Source organism: Lepisma saccharinum, chromosome 8 (genome assembly GCF_977018435.1).
Source record: "Lepisma saccharinum chromosome 8, izLepSacc3.1, whole genome shotgun sequence".
In the NCBI taxonomy this organism is placed as follows: Eukaryota; Metazoa; Arthropoda; class Insecta; order Zygentoma; family Lepismatidae; genus Lepisma; species Lepisma saccharinum.
Genome location: NC_139236.1, coordinates 69,385,133 through 69,406,902, shown reverse-complemented (window position 1 = coordinate 69,406,902; position 21,770 = coordinate 69,385,133). Strand labels below are relative to the sequence as shown.

The 21,770-nt window shown below is 37.6% G+C and overlaps 1 protein-coding gene across 1 annotated transcript; it reads right to left on the bottom strand.

Moving 5' to 3' along the window:
* Positions 1–832: 832 nt before the first annotated feature.
* LOC145991530 (ADP-ribosylation factor-like protein 3) lies at positions 833–18,185 on the bottom strand. Its single transcript, XM_083127551.1, has 4 exons — positions 18,059–18,185; positions 6,826–7,086; positions 3,293–3,529; positions 833–2,626 (listed from the first exon to the last, which is right to left on the bottom strand). Exons 1-4 carry the CDS (start codon positions 18,059–18,061, stop codon positions 2,585–2,587), a joined length of 543 nt encoding a protein of 180 aa, XP_082983677.1. The 5' UTR covers positions 18,062–18,185; the 3' UTR covers positions 833–2,584.
* Between the last annotated feature and the right edge of the window lie 3,585 nt (positions 18,186–21,770).

Sequence of the window (21,770 nt, the reverse complement as noted above, 5' to 3'; positions counted from 1 at the left end):
GGTAAGGAATGGATGGTCACCTGAAGCTGTGGATTACCAAATGAACATCAATTCACACAATTGAAGTTAAACTTAAAAGTTACTTATATATATATATATATATATATATATATATATATATATATATATATATATATATATATATATACACACACACACACACAGGAATAGGGTCAGAAATGGTGCCAGAAGGGCGGATAAATACAAATTATGAAGGAGACAGTAACACTTACCACACAAATAGAAATAATTCAATATTTCGCGATCTGAGTCGCATTTTCAAGACGGAAGATGAAAGATCGACGACACTCAGAGTAGAGGCACAGAATACTGACCGTAGCGTCTGGACGATGGCATCATCCACCTTTTACCCCCCCGCTCTGACACATCCTTCCGCAGGCGATGGGAAAGGGCCTATATAGCAGGCATGCACGCCACTATACCCCCCGGACTCAACCTAGCCAACCAGTAACTCTTTCCTCTCCTCCCCAAAACTACCCACCCACCTTACAGTAAACACTGGCTAAAGTATTTCGTGTTTCCTTTCAACTGTTTCTGGCAACACTGACCGTAGAGACGCTACGGTCAGTATTCTGTGCTTCTACTCTAAGTGTCGTCGATCTTTCATCTTCCGTCTTGAAAATGCGACTCAGATCGCGAAATATTGAATTATTTCTATTTGTGTGGTAAGTGTTTACTGTCCCCTTCATAATTTGTGTATATATATATATATATATATATATATATATATATATATATATATATATATATACATATATACATATATATAGATATATATATATATACACACATATATATAGATATATATGTACTAATGGCACAAACAAAATTAGTCATATTCAATGGACAGAGAAAAATATATTTTTTTTGTCAATATCAGATATAAAAATGGACTTCTCCCATAAAACACTTTTTTAAAGGGGATTTATACATTCTTATTTCAACATTATAATTTGAGTCATTTTTAATGTTGGTAACAATCAAATAAAACAGATTGTGGATTCAAAATCACAACTTTGGAAAATTAACAATAAAAATGGATCATTGTAAAAGAAAACATCATTTGCTTTGCCGCAACAAAGCAAACAGCAAATTTTAAAACAATCTGCAATACAAAAAAATAAAGATATACAAAAAATGAGATTTGCTGTGTTGACAATCACATCATAGTATCATTCTGCTACATGTAACAGTATGTGTCTATGGATTGGCAATCTTCTTGTTCTACACTTTATATGATATACAATATCTTAATATGTTTCAGACACTGGTTTCATAATATAACCCTTTGCACCCAACTTCCATTCTCCTAGTATTCTCTATCCATGAAAACTAACGGATGCAGCATATCTAGTGTGTAAGTACCTTAATTTTTATGTCAATTTCAACCTTACACATTATATCCTTCATCGGGGACTCAATCTTACAATTTAAAATTCTAAAGTGAAATCATTTTGTCCTCAAATTCACTCAATATTGAAAAGAGGGATAAAAAATGTGAAAATGAAAGAATTCCATACAAGATATTCTAATTTATTCCTTGAACACTGTCACTGCACATCTAAGAGTCTCCTGCAAATGTTCAATATGAGATTTGAGTTTTTTCTGAAATTTGGGATAAATACAGAGTATAACTGGGGGTTTCCTGCTTTGCTATTGACAAAATCCCACACAAAATTCCAGTTTCTGTGTTGTCGACCATTCTGCTTACCTTCACCCATAAATTTCATCATTCGGACGGACAGATAAGACAAACCAATGCACAGATACCCACATATTGCAACATGTAGCACTTACTGACCTGACTATTTCTCAACTCCATGTAAAAGCTGCTACTTACACTTCTAAGTTGCCTATCTCACAAGAGATTCAGTACCTTACACTAACCAGCATGCTTCATGGCGAAAAAGGCAGAACATAGAAATCAACATTGTCACAAATTTTAAAAAAAAAAAGAACTACAGCCCCACACAAAATGTAATTTTACCTAAAAAAAAAAAAAAATACATGGCACTGTGAGTCTCCATAACTTATATGTGCTGAGAAACTGTGCATAAATTTGTGTCAGAAATTTCTTCAGTACTTACAAATGTACATTTTGGTATACATCATGGCTTCACTTGAGGGAAGGGTGTAAGTAAGTGTGCTTGTCAGTTGCAAATGTCCTAAAAACATTATTTCCACAATTTCTACTGCAAACATAAATAAATAATAAATTAATGAAAATATTTCTCTAAAAAAGAATCACAGGCACAAATTACAGCTCCCTATGCTTTCAACATGGCTAAACCACGCCACATTATTTTTTCTCTTTGGAATAACAATTTCCGAACTACAACGAAAGCTCATTAAATGCAGGCCCGGCTCCAACAATGGACGGATAAGTTAACAATACTAAGAGATGTAACACACCTAATTTGGTGCTTACTTCAAGGATGGACTGTTCGACACCATCTCGATTTCCTTTCCAATGAATGTCCTCTGAAACTATGAAACCAAACGTTCCACGAGCTTACCGACAACTCCCAGTTGCAACAAATTCAAAACTCAGGTACATTTTGCGTTACTTCTTCTTTATGTTCTTGCACACCCATTCCATACCATCCTGGAAATGCAAAAGATGTAGATTTAGCATGGGTGGAAGAATAATTCTGTGTAGAGTGAATATTATTTGCATGGATATTGAAGGACATAAGATATCCCCCAAAAGAGTTGAAGTTCGTTGAAAATAAGAGAATGCTTTAGGTTTCCCATTTTATATTGTTAGATAACCAAGATGAATAGTTGTCATATTCTGTTATTACACACATTGGTAAGAAAAGTGTTTTAAAATTAAGGGACATTTGGTCATGGTGTTTATGTTGTGTGAACTTTTCCATAAACATCCCATCTATTTAAATGCTCCAATTACGGTGTTATACAAACTATTCAAATTTCAAGAAGTCATTTATTCTTTGGAATAAGTGGTACAATATGAAAACACGAAGTTCTGATTTGGCTTTTGTTATCGGTTATTAAAAGTAACATTTCTACTTTGAAATGTGCAGTGTCAATTTCCAAGAGTTCAACCTCCTGCCTGCCATTTCTCGACTAGAGTCCACTGCTAGTTTTTTCAGCTCCCCAATTGTCCTCACAATGTCAAGTCAAGGCTGAAATTTCATTTACACTTAGTTTCACATGTCGGTATACTTTATGTCAGCTCTACTGTAGATGCAACACTTTGGTCATCTATGTTAGAAAGAAGGAAAACGTGGAACAAGTTTTGACTTACCTTAACCCCTTCTCCTGTCGTTGCCGAGCAGGCCTGGATCTGCCATGCCCTGTCCTTGATCGTGTGAAGATTCAGTCCCTCGGCGATCTCTGCTGCCGGAGCTGCATGGAATAAGTCCTGCTTATTTGCATAGACAAGCAGGGGGACGGATGCTAGCTTCTCCTCACCCAACAACTCAGCAAGCTCCTGACCAGTCTCCTCCAATCTTTTACGGTCCGCACTGTCAATGACGTAGATCTGAAAACAGAGAGGTAATTTGTTAAATACTGTATTTTGGCATGTGTAAGCAGTACTGTTTCTGAGACAGTTCCGCTTGGGAAAAAAGCAATAGCATGAAATGATAATTGGACATTATCCATTGTCTAGTGCTTTAAACTATACTTATTTTAACACTACGTTTGCTTTACTCTCGTCTTCAGGTGAAATTTCTTTTGCTGGTGGTGGGAATCGAATCTACAACAGACAATAGTCATCTTGTAATTTTACTCAATGATGAACCAGAAATACTTAAAAATATGGTGATACTGCAAATTCCCACTAGGCGGAACAGAGGTTGAAGTGGTAGTTAATCTGATTACTGATCAAACGTATCACATAACATCGAAGACTCAAGCAAGAGTGACAAGTAGGAATTGTAGTTTTTCTGGCGACATAATTCAATAGGACAAACAAGATGCACCATTCATCAGAAAAGAAATGAACATCAAAACTACATCAGACTGTTCCAACCATAATAGTCAGGAGTAGTAGAACACAGCATTACAAAGCGTCACAGGATTATATTTGGTGATGCCAATCTTAGCGAAACATGCCATACTGGAACAAGAGTAAAGGAAGTCATAGCCACTTCCTGGGAAAGCACAAATCTCAACTAGCTTAGTCACGCATGGAACCCACTTCTCCGCAAAAGCACGGCATCTGCCAATAAAACACTGGATCCAGAGAGAACCAATCACAAGAGAGTCTAAGCTCTACCTCATCATACTCATATACATATTTAACCTTACACCAGTCTCCAATTCTACATTCCCTGTGTATGCACTCAAAACATTGGATGCTAACGCCAATTTAACCTTGGTGGTAACCCATGAACAATTGTTTGAAGAGTCACAAGTCAAGTAACAAATATTAAGTAGACAAATGAAGACATGGCGATTCCACTAGTTTCTACAATATATGTAGTGTGTGTTAACAAAGAATAATTTGGTTTAAAAATGAATATGACTTTTCAATACAACTTTTTGGTAGTTTATACACGCACATGTATGGTAGCTCCCATGACATTATTTCTACTCATTTCCATTACAATTTTTTTTTCAGTCAAGATCATATATTATTACTTGTATGAGATGCACTGCAACTTGTCAAACTATCATTTTCAAAATATGTCTATGTTATGTGAAGCTCAAGAATTAAACATTCATAATATGTATTTCATGACAATAATACGAAAATATCCAATTTTCATTTTGTCTCTATTTTTGGTTATTTAACCCCAGAAAGCGAAGGCTTCATCAAATTGACGATGCGTAATTAAAAAATGGTTTCTTACCACATGATGCGCTTGGCACTCTCAGTACCTTCAATCAGTCTTGAGCTATGGTTGTGTTGAATTGCTGCTCAGCTGATAAATTATTTGATATGTGTAGTCGTTCTGATGAAGCTTAAATTTAAATAAGTAAAACGTTGGCACATTTATGTCTGTTTTGATCAGGAAAATCACTTGTGTCATACAAAAAAACAACAACTCGATCTTGTTGTTTTCAACAACTCATGACACAGTATCCATCAATCCAAGTTCCGGAAAACCTGAGATAATCGAATTTAACAGCTCAACTAAGAGTGCAGTGTAAACACTGAGTCAAATATGTAATCAAATGACTTGCATTAGAAACACAAAAGATGGTAGCTCTTTGTCTATTATGGTATGACTCTAGTGAACAGTTATGTGATTTACACACACACACACACACACATCATGATGCAACATCCACGCCTGATTCCCCCACAGTTCAGGCCTCTTCCTACTCACAAATTCATGGTGCACAACGCCTTTCCAATCAAAAAACACAACCATCATCATCTTGATTTTTGACCGACTCATCCAAGATTTCATTGGTCGAGGAGACTCTTTCCCCACCCATTGCGAAGACTGCCTCTTTGTTTCCACATTGTATCTGTAAACCCATGTCTCATCTCCTGTTACGATGTTCTTGAGAAAGTTTTCATCCGCATTTGCATTTGCAAGCAGTTCCTAACAAATTTGAACTCAATTCTGCTTCTGGTCATCTGTCAACAAACGTGGAACTAATTTTGCACTGACGCGATGCATGCCAAGTTTTCAGTCAGGATTTTATGGCAGAATCCTACTTCAGCAAACCAATCATAGCACTTCGTTTGGCTCATGCAGTCATCCCAGTATGCTTGGTTAAGCATTTGGAATGTTTCCATAAAAGTTTTCCCAAGTTTTACGCAAAATTTCACACACGCGTTAATCCTCCACCTCTTTCATTGTTGCGTTGTCATTAATCCGACGAGCCGCTTGTGCACGACCTCACTCAATCGGCTGCTACTCGACAACTAATGCATAGATCAGAACCCAGTAAAAGGCGATCTCTTACCAAGATATGCCGCTAGGTGTGCATGGTAGCCAGATCACGCCATCTCCAACCGTTGGCGGGCTATTAAAAAAGTTTGGTCTTTTTTTAACAAACCTCGTAGATGACGTGCAACTTACCATGCCTGTTATGGCGCAGGATCCCTATAATGCAGTGGTTCTCAACTTTTCTCAGTCCGGGACCCACATTGAAGGATATTACACTTCATGGGACCCTTAATCATGGGGACTGCATCCAGTTTATAATCATATTTTTGCTAACATGGAGTACCTTAAGAAACCCTCTTTTACGCTTGCTTAAACAAATTACACATACTTCACTCTAGAAAAGTAAATATGTAATTTAAAAGACTAATTTACTCTAGTCTAATATCTAACAAAACACACATGCTGAAATTGGGAGATGTCGATAAAAAGCAATGGTAGACCACGAATAACAGAACTGTAGAGTTTATTCAACACAGGTTGAATTTAAATTGTTAAAACAATACAAGTATGTTAGTAATTTAAATGTAATAGATTTTTAAGACACATTAATTAAATTTCCAAGCCCAACTTCGTGACCCACCAAATGCACCCTCAGGACCCAGCAGTGGGTCGTGCCCCATAGGTTGAGAAACAATGCTATAATGATTACGATTCGAACAACAAAACAGCAGCAAGAGTTATAATATTTTTCTTTTACAGAATTGGTCAGGTTACAGTATAGACCTAATGAAATAACACTATAATTATATGCATACTTAATAAAGAATATACACATATGTAGTAGAGAAATTTAAATATTAAACTATTAGAACACAAGTTCTGTACCGTATATCCATTTTGTATCACTCACGCAACATATCAGTAAACATTTGATATCAATTCATAATCTACCAAGCAGTAAAGAGAAGAGTCTTTTTTTTCTACTCACCAAAACATCGGTGTTTTCAAAATAATTTCTCCAGTACGGCCTAATTTTTCTCTGGCCTCCTATGTCCCACACATTTAATTTAAATCCTTCCGACTGGACAGACTTTATGTTAAATCCCTGGGTGGGAGTTATGTGGGTTATATCTTCAGAGGCTAGTTTCTTTAGCAAGGTAGTTTTCCCTGCATTGTCTAGTCCTAGCAATAGCAGTCGAAGTTCTTTATCTGGTGCAGATTTCAATTTACGAAGGATTGCCAACAAGCCCTGGAAAAAAAGCAATGTATGCAATAATAAATCATCATCACAATGCGATGCTGTAGAATAGCAACAAATTTTCAGTGTATAAGTCATTAAGAAAACTAAACTTTTCATTGAAATTTTTCTTTCTTTTTTTTAAAAAAATAAATGTCTGAGGGGAGCGTATGTTCTCATATAATGTTACATGTTTTTACTTGATTGTAACAAGCATAAATTTTAAAAAAATCTACATACAAAAATACTATTTTACTCGTTTAAAGCCAACTTCCAATACTGGGTCAATCCATAGTGACTAAGGTAACAAACTAAGGTACCCAATCAGTATATTAGGGCATATGTACAGTATGAATGTGAAAAGTACAAACAAGCTTGTGGCAAGTTTTGGACATAGTGCTTGGTGTGAGACATATCATAAGTAAAATAGAATGCTTATTCATTTTGCAAATCCTTAGTTTATTCAATGTGCACTTTTTGCCACCCACAGTGGAACAAAAACTTCCATGCGAGAAAAACAAAGGTGCCTATTCTACAAATTTAATGAATATTTTTCTGCAGTGTACTGAACAATTAAAGAGTAAAATGACAAAATATCAGATTCTAGAAATTTAGAAAATTATTGTAATAAATTTATGCACACATATAACAATGTGATGTTCTTTACATTAGAAATTTGAATAAGCACACTTACATCACACATCAACTGATTAAAACTCTTCATTAAATGAAAAATGTCCTTTGGTATTGACAATTGACTGGAGGACTGATTTTTTTTCACAAGATCAGCTTCCTTACAAAAAATCTGGTCCTTTGGTTGAGGCTGTTTAAAGTATGAGCCACCTCATAAGAGATACTTTTATTTCATTCTAGACTATATCAATGGTGACCATCTCCCTTGGATACCTCTTATCTCATCATGTAACAAATCACTAGACCTCAGATATTAGGTTTTTAACCTTTTCTTCCTTTACAGGTAAATAAGAAATAAGAAGTTACACGTCAGTGTTTGATTAAAAAGCAGAACAACTGATGAAGTTTTGTAGTGCCAAAAATAATCTATTGTTTTAGCACCTAAATCAAACATTATTTTAGGTCTTTATTTATCTATATTTATATATATAGATATATATAGGTTTTACAGGATTTTTATATCACACAGAGGTATTGTTCTGTTTGATGATAAAAAAAAATGCAATGACCACTGACTCTTTCTGTTGAAAAATCATTTTCAGGACATAAGATGACCTACACAGATAAAAAAAAGAAAAAGATTACGTATTGTTCAGGAAATTATACTTCCGTAAAAGCTGAATATAGATAATTCATTTTTCACATCAACAAGTAACTTTTGCTAACAGCACCATTAGTATTAAAGTAATTTGTGGATAATTTTGAAAATTTGGTTAGAAAATTAATATTTGATGGTTACACATACCCATTAAAATTTCTTAAAGCTCTTTTGAAATTTTATTTTCAACAATTGTACTGACTGTATCAGTATTTCTTCAGGGATTGTGAACCATTTTAAGGTTTTGGAACCTACTTCAGGATTTTCTTGGTCTCATTCAATATTTTTAGCACCTATTTCAGGATCTTTGTAGCCTATTTTCGGAACCTAAAAATCCGAAGTTTACACATGACACCAGTCACTGGGAGAAAAAAATACATCAGATTCCTGGTAATGAATGCTCAATTTTGTGGAGAATAAATATGTTTTACAGTTAAATGCAATCTCTGTTTGATGCAAGTTTCATTTTGGGATGACTTTAGAAACAGGAATAAAACAATCTGAAAGTAGGCTAGTGTGTGCCTCATTCAATGACACACCTTATATCTCAGTAAATGTCGGGAATACTTCCATAAAGCTGAATTTTGGTCAAATTACGTCAATACCACTGGCATTGGCAAAAAAGAAAAAAAAAACCTTCTTGATAGCCCATCGAATGAGATTCTTGACAAAAATTGTCTGTGTATGATCATTAATTACGGGAATATTAGGTCAGGAACTCATGGCTTCTTTGGGGGGGGGGGGGGGCACTGGGGAGAGGGACGAGACTTTTAGGATTTTGCACTTCGCGTAGTGTTCTAACAACTGGGCAAAATTAAGCTTTTACGGAATTAATTCCGAAAACTATTCTAACAGTTCTTTGAAAGTTAGTGACAATGGTTCTACATTAACATTGCGTGCTAATATATATTTCTGTTATGTCGTTTCTACTAAAGAATGTGTTAATGCAAGGAGATCACTAAACATAATGACAATTTTCAGAACGACAAAAACTAAATTCCGGATGCAAAATACGTGAAAATGAACACTAGTGCAGTTCTTATCTGCATGCCACAGTGAGTAATGGGTCCATCCTGAAATCCTCCACCCTCGATTTCGTTAGTGAATTGTTTTATTGTAGGAAGATTGTGTGTTGCAAATTGTTAAAAACAAAATTCTGGAGCATGGAAACAAATATTTATGAGTGTACAGCTGTTTAAAGTGGAGATACAGCCATTTAAAGTTGTGAGGTGGAAGTCTACTTGCGGCCATGCTTCGTAGCAGCCACCCGCACCCATACTGCTGGATATATAACAGTCACTTTTTCAGGCGAAAAAAAAAAAAAAAAAATTCCGGGCTCTGCCCCTGGGGTAATTGACCTGCCGTCCCCTACTGTTACCGCAGCCCCGTCTCGTGCTACTCTACGGCTACCAGAGTCCCTTTAAAGGCATGTTAGAACCTTTGCAACACCATTTTTCGACAATTCACTCAAACATAAGGAAATTAAACATTCACAATCCACAAGTCACTCAAAAGAAGAAGAAGAAGAAAATGTGTAGACGTGCGCCTGTAACATGAATCCATGATGGAAGCCCTGAAAAACCGTAATGACGTTACGTAGGTAAGGAATTTTAATATTACAAAAATGTAAGGGTAACAGTATGGTATAGTGAAAACACATTTCTTCAAATTTACAGGAGAAACTACTTACGGAACTGAGTTTCTGTAGACTTCTGGAAGCTCGTGGAAGTGTTTTCTCCCTTCATTCAACTTTTCAGCCGGTAAATCATGTATTTTTCGACAAAAATGTATCTCCGATGCACGATAGCTCTTGCCACCATTACCGTCGACTACGTGAATCAAATGTTCCGTGCGTTCGATTATGTAACCCCCTGTTGGTGTAGCAACCACGCGGTAGTTTTACAAGATGACGTGTGAAGTTGCATTGTGAAATTTTTTTTTCCAATTTAATTTTCTATGTTTGCCTAACCTAACTGAACCTAACCTAACCTTCTGTGAATGGTTTGTGGATCAATTTTCGCTTAAAAACCTTCTGTGAATAGTTTGTGCGGCATTTATTTATTTATTGAAATTTCCATTACAGCAGAAGCCATTTTAAACCAGAAACAACAGTAAAACAATAGACTAAGATTAAAAACACAAAAGAAAGGATAACATAAAATAAACGAAAATAAAACAAGCCAAAAAAGTACCAAGGTAAATAGATCAGTTTCACAAAAGCATTACTTTTGTACAATTTTTTCTATGTTGCTGATCAAAAATGAATATGAAGTGAATATATCTAATTGGTTTGAGATTATATTGAACTGATTCGGTAGCCTATGGAATAGTGAACGTTGTATGAGTGAGAGCCTGGGAGTTGTGGTGTGAAAGGTTTCCTTGCTCCGTGTTTTATGTCTAGGCACTCTGAGTGAGAGTTCGTGGAGTGGCATGCTGCATCTTAAGTTGCCATTTATGATCTTATATAGCAATTTCATATCTGCAATGTATCTACGAGTTTCTGTGTATTAATATGCAGTTTTACAAGCAGATCTATCTTAGGCAGGTGTCTTAGGGCAGGCACTCTATATCGAACAATGGAGAGAAAAAAACTGAGAACACTGTCGATCTTGGAGGTATAAGAATGGGCAGACATGTTCCAGATTGGTGAACAATATTCTTGAATGGGGGACACAAATGTCTTGGAAGTAAATGGAAAGTGTTTCGGGTTATTGATTTCGGTGAATCTTTAAAGTAGGCCTAGCATACGCATTGCCTTTTTTGTGACGGTTGATATGTGATTATCGAAATTTAGTTTTGAATCTATGAGGATACCTAGATCTCGGTGTTGTGCTTCTTTTGCTAGAGGGAGGTGGGTGAGTGTATAATTACCTTCAAGAATGTTTTGTTTCAATGAAATTGTCATGTAAGATCATTTAGAATAGGGTGACCATCCGTACTGATTTTCGCAGTACAGTCCTTTTTTTTGATGGGCTGTCCTGCAGAATGCGAAGCCATGTATAAAATTAAGATATGTCCTTTCTTTCACATATGTCCTGCGAAATGTCCTGATTTCTACTCAGGTCTCCGAAGTCCAAATATTTTAAGGCAAAAGCGATAGTGAAGTTCACTGTGAAAAATGTTCAGGTGAGTTTTCAATTGCAAACAGTGGAAGGTCTGAAATAACATGACATCTGCAAACGGTAAAATACAAATCTGCCGACGCTGCTGCTGCATCTAGTGCTATTCTTTCTACATTTTTTCGAAACAAGAATTTTGGGCCTAAGGAACAAAAATTGTAAGCAGAAGAAGCGTGTTTTGCATTTCATACAGTGCAACATAATCAATCATTTCGTTCTACAGACTGTAGTTCGAAACTTGTTAAGAAGTGCTTCAAACCACAATATGCTTGTGCAAGAACAAAATGTGAAGCGATCGTGACAAATGTGATAAGCCCCTATGCAATTGCAGAGCTTCAGAAAGAGTTGGATCAGGTAAATTACATTACAGTTTACACAGATTCATCGAACCATAAAGCTACGAAATTGTTTCCATTGTTGGTGCGCTACTTCCTTCCTTTGAGCGGAGTGTACGTTAAAGTTCTGGATTTTCAAGATCAGCCTGGTGAAACGTCCGATATTGTGTCTTCGTATATCCTGAAGACATTAAATGAATACAACATTGAAACTAAAGTTGTTGGATTATGTGCTGACAACACCAACTGCAACTTTGGAGGAGCAGCAAGAAAAGGTAAAAAAAAAAAAAATGTTTACAGTATTGTTCAGGAATGTTTAAACAAACCAATTGTAGGTGTAGGTTGTTCTGCACATATAGTGAATAATTGTGTACAAACTGCGATGGACTGTTTACCGATTTGCATAGAAAGTGTGGTGCACAAAATATACTCATATTTTTACATATATACAGTACGTGAACATGCTTTACGTGAATTTTGTGACTTCGTGGAGATAGAGTTCTCAAAGCTTCTTTCTTATAGCAAAACTAGGTGGCTCTCTTTGTTGCCAGCCATAGAGCGCATACTTAAACTCTATCCAGCATTGAAATCATACTTTCTATCACACAGGACAAGTGTCCCACAATCATTCAAATGTTCTTTGAGGACCCACTATCTGAAATATGGCTTTATTTTATCCATTCCAATGCAGCACTTTTTAATGACTTTGTTTACTTTCTAGAGGGTCAATATGTCTATGATAGAAGATTCTGCATTGATTGCAGAACTTAAACAAAAATTTGTTGACAGATATAACTGCCTTTTTTTGCCTCCTATAGTGCAGTCGAAACTGAAAAGTCTGGAGGAAAATGGGTTTGTTTGTATGTCAAGTTTTAAGGAACATGTGCGTTCATTTTATTCAACTTGTATTGAATATATTAAGCAGTGGTCCTCTCCCTTTTCTGAAATGACTGTGTTGGATTGGGTAAAACTTGATTCGATGATCGAATGGGACAGGGTGCAAAATAGCGTACAATGTTTCAACAAAAGGTCAAGAAGGCAACTTAATGATTCTTATCTCTTTGATGAAATTTCAAATGTAAGAGCGTATTATACTCTTGAAAAACTGAAAGCATGGAACACTGCTCAAATGAGAGTAGATTTAAAATGGGTTGAGATATTAAAATATTTTCAGGAAAAATGTATTTCCTTTTATCAGGTATTTGATATTGTAGAGTTCAGTTTGTGCCTTCCAGCCACAAATGCACCCACTGAGAGAGTTTTTTCATTAATGAATAACATGAGGACTGCTGAGAAATCTCAATTGAAAACTGAAACTCTGAAACACCTAATAATAACTAAATATAATTTCAGTTGTACCTGTAATGAAAAACATGATATGGATATGGGAAATACAAAGTTATTACATGCTATTCACTCGAAGCAAAAGTACAGAACCATTAAGGATGATACTTAAATATTGGTACATTTGATTATGAAATATTTGTTAATTTGAAGTTATTGGAATTGTTTTAAAGACTTAAAGTGTATTGACATGTTCTCAACAAAATTTTGCTCACAACTGTAGTTTGTTTAATATGTCAAATTTTAAATACATTTAGTTTTCATTTTTGTTTTATGCCAGTCATATACTTTGGGGATTCATCAAATAAAAGAATAATTATTTTTAAAACTTTTGTCCTTTATGTCTTTCCTTTTTTGAAGAAAGTTTGCCATGGTATGTGTGTACTGTTTTTTACTGGTAAGGATCTGGTCACCCTAATTTAGAAGGGTTTGTGGACAGTTTCCATCGCTCACACCATTCAGAGAATCTGTTAATGTCATTTTGGAGAATTTGCATGTCTCATGGCTGTTTTATTTCTCTCATAATCTTGCAATCATCGGCAAACATTAGAATTGTGCTTGAGATGGGGGACTTAAAAGAGGTCTGTGAGTTCATCCAGATATAACAGGAAGCCAGTTAAGAATGTGTTCCAGGAAGTATAACGTGTTGTTGTCTATTTCTTAGATAGTCTATCCCTAATTATAACGTGTTTCCAGTGATGTTAAATCTGTTAGATAATTTATGCAGTAAATAATGGTGATCCACTGAATCAAAAGCTTTGGACAGATCAAAGTAAACAACATCTAACTGATTACGATTAGTAATTGCGTTTATGGCACAGGATTACATAGAAGACAGATTGGTAAGGCATGAAGAATTTGTAGCATTTTGTAGGTTTGGTGCGTATTACTCACAATTCCAGAATATAAAAAGACTTTTTTTTAAAAAAAAAAAAAAGCCTGGAAGATTGCACCCAATACCGGTTTCCACGTCACTCCGGAAGTTATCCAACCTGCTCGGGAAGAATGTGATTTTACATTGGATTTGTGACGTGATAACGGGAAATGAGAAAATAAAGGGGAGAGGAAAACATTTGTGGAGGAGTGACCTTCATGTAGATTAGGAAGCACAGTTGAGGAGGAATGGCCAAACTGCAAGTTGTATATAGTGATACACGCAGGTTCTTTAGTTTTTTAACATGAGAATAGGTTTATTGTGCAAGTTTTTTAGTGAACGACGAGCTTTTTATATTCCTCTAGGGCGAGGGTATAATATTTTAAATGTATCCACACCAACCCTTGTCCACAATCCTTATATTACATTTCGACGTGGTACTATGCTAAGTACCTAGTTTTTTTTCATACGAACCTTAAGAAGGAGATAGTTACGTTAAGTACAGTTTTTAACGTAAAAAATTAATGTATTTTTATATAATGAAGAATTTGGAAGAAAGCTGTGTTGTGCTGGGTTAATGTAAGGAGATGTGGATTTCAGAAGTCTTTTTTTCAGAATTTTTTCACAGACAATAGCAAGCGTGGAAAGGAGAGAAATGGGCTTATAACATGTAGTATATAGTTAGCACCTCCAGATTTAAAAATAGGAATGATATTTGCTTTCTTCCATTGAGTGGGAAAGCAGCCTTCAGAGAAGCACCTATTGTACAACATTGCAAGAGGAATAGCTAGTGAGGGAGCTGTTTTTTGAAGGAAAATAATAGGAATATTGTCTGGCCCAGATGCTCGGTGAGAAGAAAAGGATGTAAGGAAGTGCAAGACTTCACCTGGTTCTGTAAAGACGGCAGAAAGAGTGTGAGAGCAGATATATTTGATTGGCGGATGATCTAAAACATAATTTGAAACAAAATTATTTTGAAATGTTAGATTGAATAGTTCAGCTCTATCTTTACCAACAGCTGAAATGTTATTGTGTGTTACTTCTAAAGGGATGCGCTTGGCTTGTCTCCGTGAATTTATTAATGCCCAGAATCTCTTTGAATTAGTAAGGACTTCGTTTGTGACTGTGTTGACATATTCGGTGTATTCCTGTTTCATAAGGTCTTTACTATGCTTTCGAAGTGCTTTAAAAGTGTTGTGTGTGTGGGGATTGGGGAAACGTTTCCACAGTTACCATGCTCTCTTTTTGTTATGTAACAGATGCTGCAACTCATTTTCAAACCAAGGGGGGAACTTTTTACTTGTCATCGTTTTATGTGCACATAGTCCTGAATTAGGGCATGAATCACGTCCGTAAACAGTTCAACAGTCTCAGTCACGGTCCCTTCGGAAAGCAGGTTCTAATTGAAATGGTCAATGGCTCGACAGACGGTGTCCCATGGCGTTTTCTTCCACAACGGAGTCTTATGCCTGGGGTGTGCAGAAGGGGAGCTTCATGCTTTCATGAAATAGCACAAAGCGACTCGTGGTCTGACTGAACGAGATTCAACGAGGGTGTGACCTCAAAGTTTTCAAAAGAGGAGAGAATGTAATAAAGGTTTTTGTCTTTCCTGGTGTTGTGCATATTGTGCTGAAGAAGACCTAGTCCATGAATAAAATTGTCTATGAACCAGTCTTCATCTCCAGTGGTTAGTATGCCATTTACAGGATTATTCCACTTTATGCATATTAAAATCCCCACACAAAATAACTTCCTGGATGGATAGAGCTGCCAGAGTAGATTCATAACAACACACTATGAGTTCTTTGGGACTCCGCCGATAGAAACAACCTACAAGCATTTTTCAATGGTGGTTTGTACTTACTTCTACCCAGAGTAATTCGTAGTCTCGTTGTAAAGCCAGTCGTATCTTGCTGGTCCACTTCCTATTCACACACACCATAACACCACCACCCACACGCATTTCACGATCTTTGCGATAAACATTGGGTAAAATTTTCGTATCCGCAAAACGTATTTCTTCAATTTTACAGGAGAAATTACTTACCGAATGCAGTTTATTTATAATTGTGAAAGTTCGGGGAAGTGTTATCTTGCATGGTTCATTGAATTTTGCCAGTAAATCATCTATTTTTCGATATAAATGTGTGCACGAAAGCTCTTACATCCATTTACTTCCAGGTAGATGTAGCCTGTGTGTGATGACGTAATCCCGGTCAATCTCGGTCAGTGTTTCCAAACATGTGTTTTTGTAACTGAAGAAAGTACGTTTCCGCAAATGGTTTGTGGGGCTACGCATATTTTTTTCGAAACCAATTTTTAACTATTGTAACCTATACGTGACCCTACCTAACCTAACCTTACCGGAAATGGTTCGTGGGACTATCCGTGAATGGTTCATGGGGCTATCCATGAATGGTTCGTGGGGCTATCCGTGCATGGTTCATGGGGCTATCCGCGAATGGTTCGTGGGGCTATCTATGCATGGTTCGTGGGGCTATCTATGCATGGTTCGTGGGGTTTTCGAACCTGGAAAAAAATACAAAATCAGTAACACGAAACTAGGCCTTTTTTGATGAAGGAGGTTACAACACTGCATAACCACGAAGCAATTTTACAATACCGGGAATTTCTCCATTTTGTTTGAAATTTGGCATAAATTCACTAAATTAGGGCTCCTAATCACGAATCTGAAGTTAAAATTTGGCGCTCACGTGTCAAACTTGCAAAATAAGAGGGTCAGTCATCGCAACCGACAATGCACAATTGCTCATTATTTATCGCAAGATTTTCCGTTTCGAATACTTAAAGAATGAAATATATATATTCATGATATTACTACGACCCTAAATTTTTTTAACTATGTTTCCTAACCTAACCTAGCCTAACCACGTGCCAATGGTTCGTGGGGCTAGCGCCAATTGTCCGTGGGGCTAGCCATAATTCAGGAATTTCTATACGTGAGCGCCAAATTTTAAGTGCAGATTCGTGATTAGGAGACCCAAATTAGTAAGTATCCGAAATTTCAAACAAATTGGAGAAATTCCCTGTATTGTTAAATTATACGAAAAAAAAATTACTCGATATGTCTAAAATTGAGATCATTTGCGTGGAAAAAACGAAATGCCACCTTCAAGAATCCTTAGGAATGCAGAATATGTAAGTATTAATTTGAAAAATAAGAAAATAAGGGAATTAGATACGTTTGGTGGTTACTGAAATTTTACCCGAAAACTAATTTTTGAGGCACTGCACGTTTTGATAGTAAAGGTGAAATAAGTTTGGAAACACTGCATATTAGCTGATGATAGACAACGTGAGTCAAAATTTGCCCGCCATATTGTGTGTAACGAAAGCGAATTAGCAACGAACAATAAATATTTGTAATAAGAAAAATTACGCTTTTTTCAGTGAAAAAAGCAAAATCCCAAGTTCAAAAATGTTCCGCTATGCATAACAGGTAAGTACAAATGTAAATCATTAGGAAATAAACGAGTGAAATGTTTTTTCACTATACCATACTGTTACCGATGTAAGTTTCGTAGCACGTACATCTCTAAAAACTTCCTTCCGCACTAGTTAAAAACACCCTTTCTTAGAATAAACTTCATTTTGAACGAAAAGATTTGAAATGTGGTAGAAATCGACGGTGGAGGATTGCCGGACGGAGGCCAAGTAATTACGGGCAAGTACAAGTTCCAACTGACAACTCTGGTATAGTAAAGTAGTACCAATTAATGTAATTAATTACATACAGCATGAACAATGTGACATTATGCGGAAATATTAAAACTGTGTATATATTAAATGAAAGCATAAGGAGAAAATTAAAAGATCGAACTGACTATGTCTACGTTACATGACGCAGTCATAGATGCGAAAGTGAATGTAGTTGTTGGTGTATTAATAAGTAAACGCTCTTAGATAACAAAATTCAAGCAACAACCATCATAAAAAGACGAAGATATCTTGGATAAAATATCAATACAGAATATTTGCTCAAATAAAAGTAATCACTTACCATTGTATCAATTAAGTTTAACAGTTTCCAACTTACAAAATGAACCACAATAAAAGTTCTAGCCTTTTTCTTGCGTTTACTATATAATGACAATCAAATAGACAATTTTTCGTGGAATGCAACTTTCTTCTTCTTCTTTATTTGGTATTCTACGAGAGAAAACTTCTCTACTTCTTCTTCTTCTAAACCAGCATCTTCTACGGTCAAATTCAAAGAAATGTGGACGAAACTAAACTATCGATCGCTTCGTCTTTACGAGATAGTTTTGTCCTACGAATGTTAGGAACACTGCCATTTGTATTAATGACGGATTTGTTTCAATTTTCAAATCCACATTACCGAAAAAAATATTGATAATGGCGGAGGCGGTGGACAATTTGAGTAGTTTCTTAAAACTTCACTGTCGTGGGAAAAGCGTCCTTGAGTGCACAATCTTTTTATTCACTCAAATTTGATTATTTTTTTTTTGGCAGTGTCTGCTGCCACGTTCTTTTTCTGCTGGAACCTCAAAAAAGATGCGCGTGGCAGTAGACTCGGTCTTTGTTTCATTGTGATTTCATCATGCTATGTATGCAATTACGTCTATAACACATACTGTGAAGTTGTAGCGATTACTTTCACAAAAATGTTTTAAGATTAGGTCCCTCAGCATTCTTCTAATAATAAACCTAAATGCTCTCGCAGTTAGGTTAAGTTCTGTTAGCATTAAAATAATATCGCTAAATGTTTTCTAAAGATAAAGGTTCTAAATTACCTGTACATTCATTCCCACTAATCATAAACTTGCATTTCTCTCGTCATAATCTGTTCTTAAGATTTGTAACATCATCTTAGCAGACGAATTACGTGGCAGCAGCAAATTTGACGCTTATTCTTACTGCTGACACGTGCGTGACAGCAGACTCGGCCTTTTTTTTAATCTCCGATTTTGAACATTTTCGATATGAAAGTACAATTCAGTGAAGGAAAACCAGAGACGGCGCCAGAGAGGGGGAAGATGGTCCACGTCCACCCAGCCGACCGTTTTCCAGCACAACTGCTCAAGGGCGCCCGCAAAAGGGGGCCATGGGGGCACTTAACCCCGAGATATCCTGAAAGTTTTCACATAATTCCAATTTTGAAGTTGTAGCTTTAAAACAAGGACGATAGGTGCCTTGAAAGACCGCAGATTTAAGTGCCTATGCAAATTATCCTAAGGTGCGTTGCAAAATGATAAGAACAAATCAAAAAGTAAGTGTGACACGTTTACTAAGTTACAGGTACAGGCACACAGCACATTACAATGCTCACCTAATGTACAGAAAGAGAAAACTGTTGACCAGAAGTCATGTGCAGGCAAGGAGAAGGTACAAAGCAACGAACCTTAAAAGTGACCATGTTTACTGTTGCAAAATGATAAGAATGGCATCCCAGACCTGCTTTAATAGCAAATACACGAACCATGGTAGTACATCATTTTGAAGACCCGATTACACATGCTGTCCACCAGTGTTTTCAATAGATTAGCATCAAGGGCATCCCATGCAGCAACGATAGCATTCCTCAGGTGATGAACGTTGTTGTACTGGGTTCCATTGGTGTACACTGAACAGCACAGAAGACCCCACAGGTTTTCCATGGGGTTAATGTCAGGGGAAATCGCAGGCCAATCAATGACATGCACATTCCTGTCAAGAAACCAGGAGATAGTGGCTTCAGCAGTGTGTATAGTGGCGTTGTCTTGCTGAAAACGCAGCTGATCGCCACCAATGCCATTGGCAAATTGCAACAGATTGTCCGTTAGGACGTTTTGGTATCAGAGTGCATTCATACGGCCTGTGGGAAAGGCGAGATTCGTTCTCCCATGATAACCAAACCCACCCCACACCATTACAGACTGTCCTCCTTGTTGTCTCTTGGAGAAGATCTTTTCCCCTTTGAGGAGATCATGCCAATAGTATCTCCAGCCATCCGGACAATCCAAATTGAATTTCTTTTCATCACTGAAAATTACCCGCCGCCATTCCTCCTTCCACGCCATGTGCATCTTGGCCCAGGACACGCGACGCTCCTTGTGTTGTGCTGTGAGTCGTGGCTGTAATTTGGCCTTGTGATATCGGACACGATTGCTGCGTTTCACAGATCGTGATAGTGTTGATTGATACACATGAATATGAGAATCACGAGCCAACTGTCTAAGGGATGTTTCACCAGCAGCCAGCTTCCTCAGGACGTCACGTTCCTGTCGGGGTGTCAATTTCCGCAGCTTTCCCAGTGCTTTCTTCATTCCATACCTGTCTCCAAGATTTAGGAAATAGTTCACTACTGTGACGAATTCGGCGTGCAATCTCATTCGAAGACACTCCCTCTTCCTCAAATGCCAATATCTGCCCCTTTTCACGTTCCGACATATCCTGCTCAACGGCACATCCTGCACCTTCATCAATGCTGTCGTACTCCTCAATAGGGCAGGAATACCTCGCAATCTGCACGCTAGCTGCAACAACGCCCTCTGTAGCCACTGGCAATGGCATCTACTGGGTTAACCGCACTCCAACCCTATCATTTTGAAACACTCTTTTGACTTCGACCTTGCCTGCCGTTACACATACACGTCTCCCTGAACAGTACCATGATTCTCATAACACGCTTTCCTCTATCTGTCAGTTTGCATCACTTTCGTTTCCGGTTTCCTTTTCGTTCCCACAATATGTTTAAATTCCATACCGTTCTTATCATTTTGCAACGTACCTTAGTAGTTGGGATGCTTTGTCAGAAATCTGTTAACTAGGGGAAGCATCACCCCCACCTTAAACACTACTGCGGCCCCCTAAGCATCCTGCTTTGTGATATGAGGAGCAATCACGAGGTCACTTGGGAACACCGGTTGTGTGGTGCTGGTGGACCATAAGTGCAGGTGGGATTCAGTTGAGTAGTGTTGAATAGGAACGATGGCAGAACAACACGATTTAGGGGAATCTAGCGCATGGAGAGCCATTGGGAGGATGGAAGCAGGGCAAACACAACGTGAGGTGGCTGCAGCCCTAGGTGTGTCACGCAGTGTCATTTCCAGGTTGTGGATACAATTTCAACAAACAGGTACAGTACGAAGGAGGCCTGGGCAAGGTCGCCCACGGTCCACAACAGTTAGGGAAGACCGGTACTTAGCATTGTCGGCTCGCAGGAATAGGCAGAAAACTGCAACTGACTTGCAACGCGGCCTTGTTTTGGCAACAGGATGAAGAGTCTCGGGCCAAACTGTACGAAATCGCCTGCGGGAAAGGGGTCTTTATGCAAGAAGACCAATAGAGTGTGTCCCTCTGAATGCCCAACACCGTAGGGCCCGCAGACAGTGGGCTGTGGAACATCGTGAGTGGGGACATGGAGAGTGGAGTTCAGTTCTCTTCTCAGATGAGTCGCGTTTCAGTCTCCAGTCAGATAATCGACGCATTCTCATCTGGAGGGAACGTGGGACTCGCAATTATCCCGCACATGTGCACGAAGTGTCTCAGTATGGTGGCGGTGGCTTAATGGTATGGGCAGGGATCAGTGTTGGTCGACGTACCCCCCTGCACATTATCCGGAACGGTACTTTGACAGCCTTACGGTACCTGGATGAGATCCTCAGGCCTCATGTTGTCCCAATGGTTGCAGATATCGGTGATCGTTTCATTTTTGTGGACGATAATGCCCGACCTCACCGAGCACGTCTGGTTGACGCCATGCTACGGGA

Bases quoted from the DNA above. Each gene is read 5' to 3' on its own strand.
- LOC145991530 (XM_083127551.1), bottom strand. The intron at 3,530-6,825 runs GTGAGTAGAAAA...CTCTGTTTTCAG, and splicing joins TTGAAAACACCGATGTTTTG to ATCTACGTCATTGACAGTGC. The intron at 2,627-3,292 runs GTAAGTCAAAAC...TTGCATTTCCAG, and splicing joins CGACAGGAGAAGGGGTTAAG to GATGGTATGGAATGGGTGTG.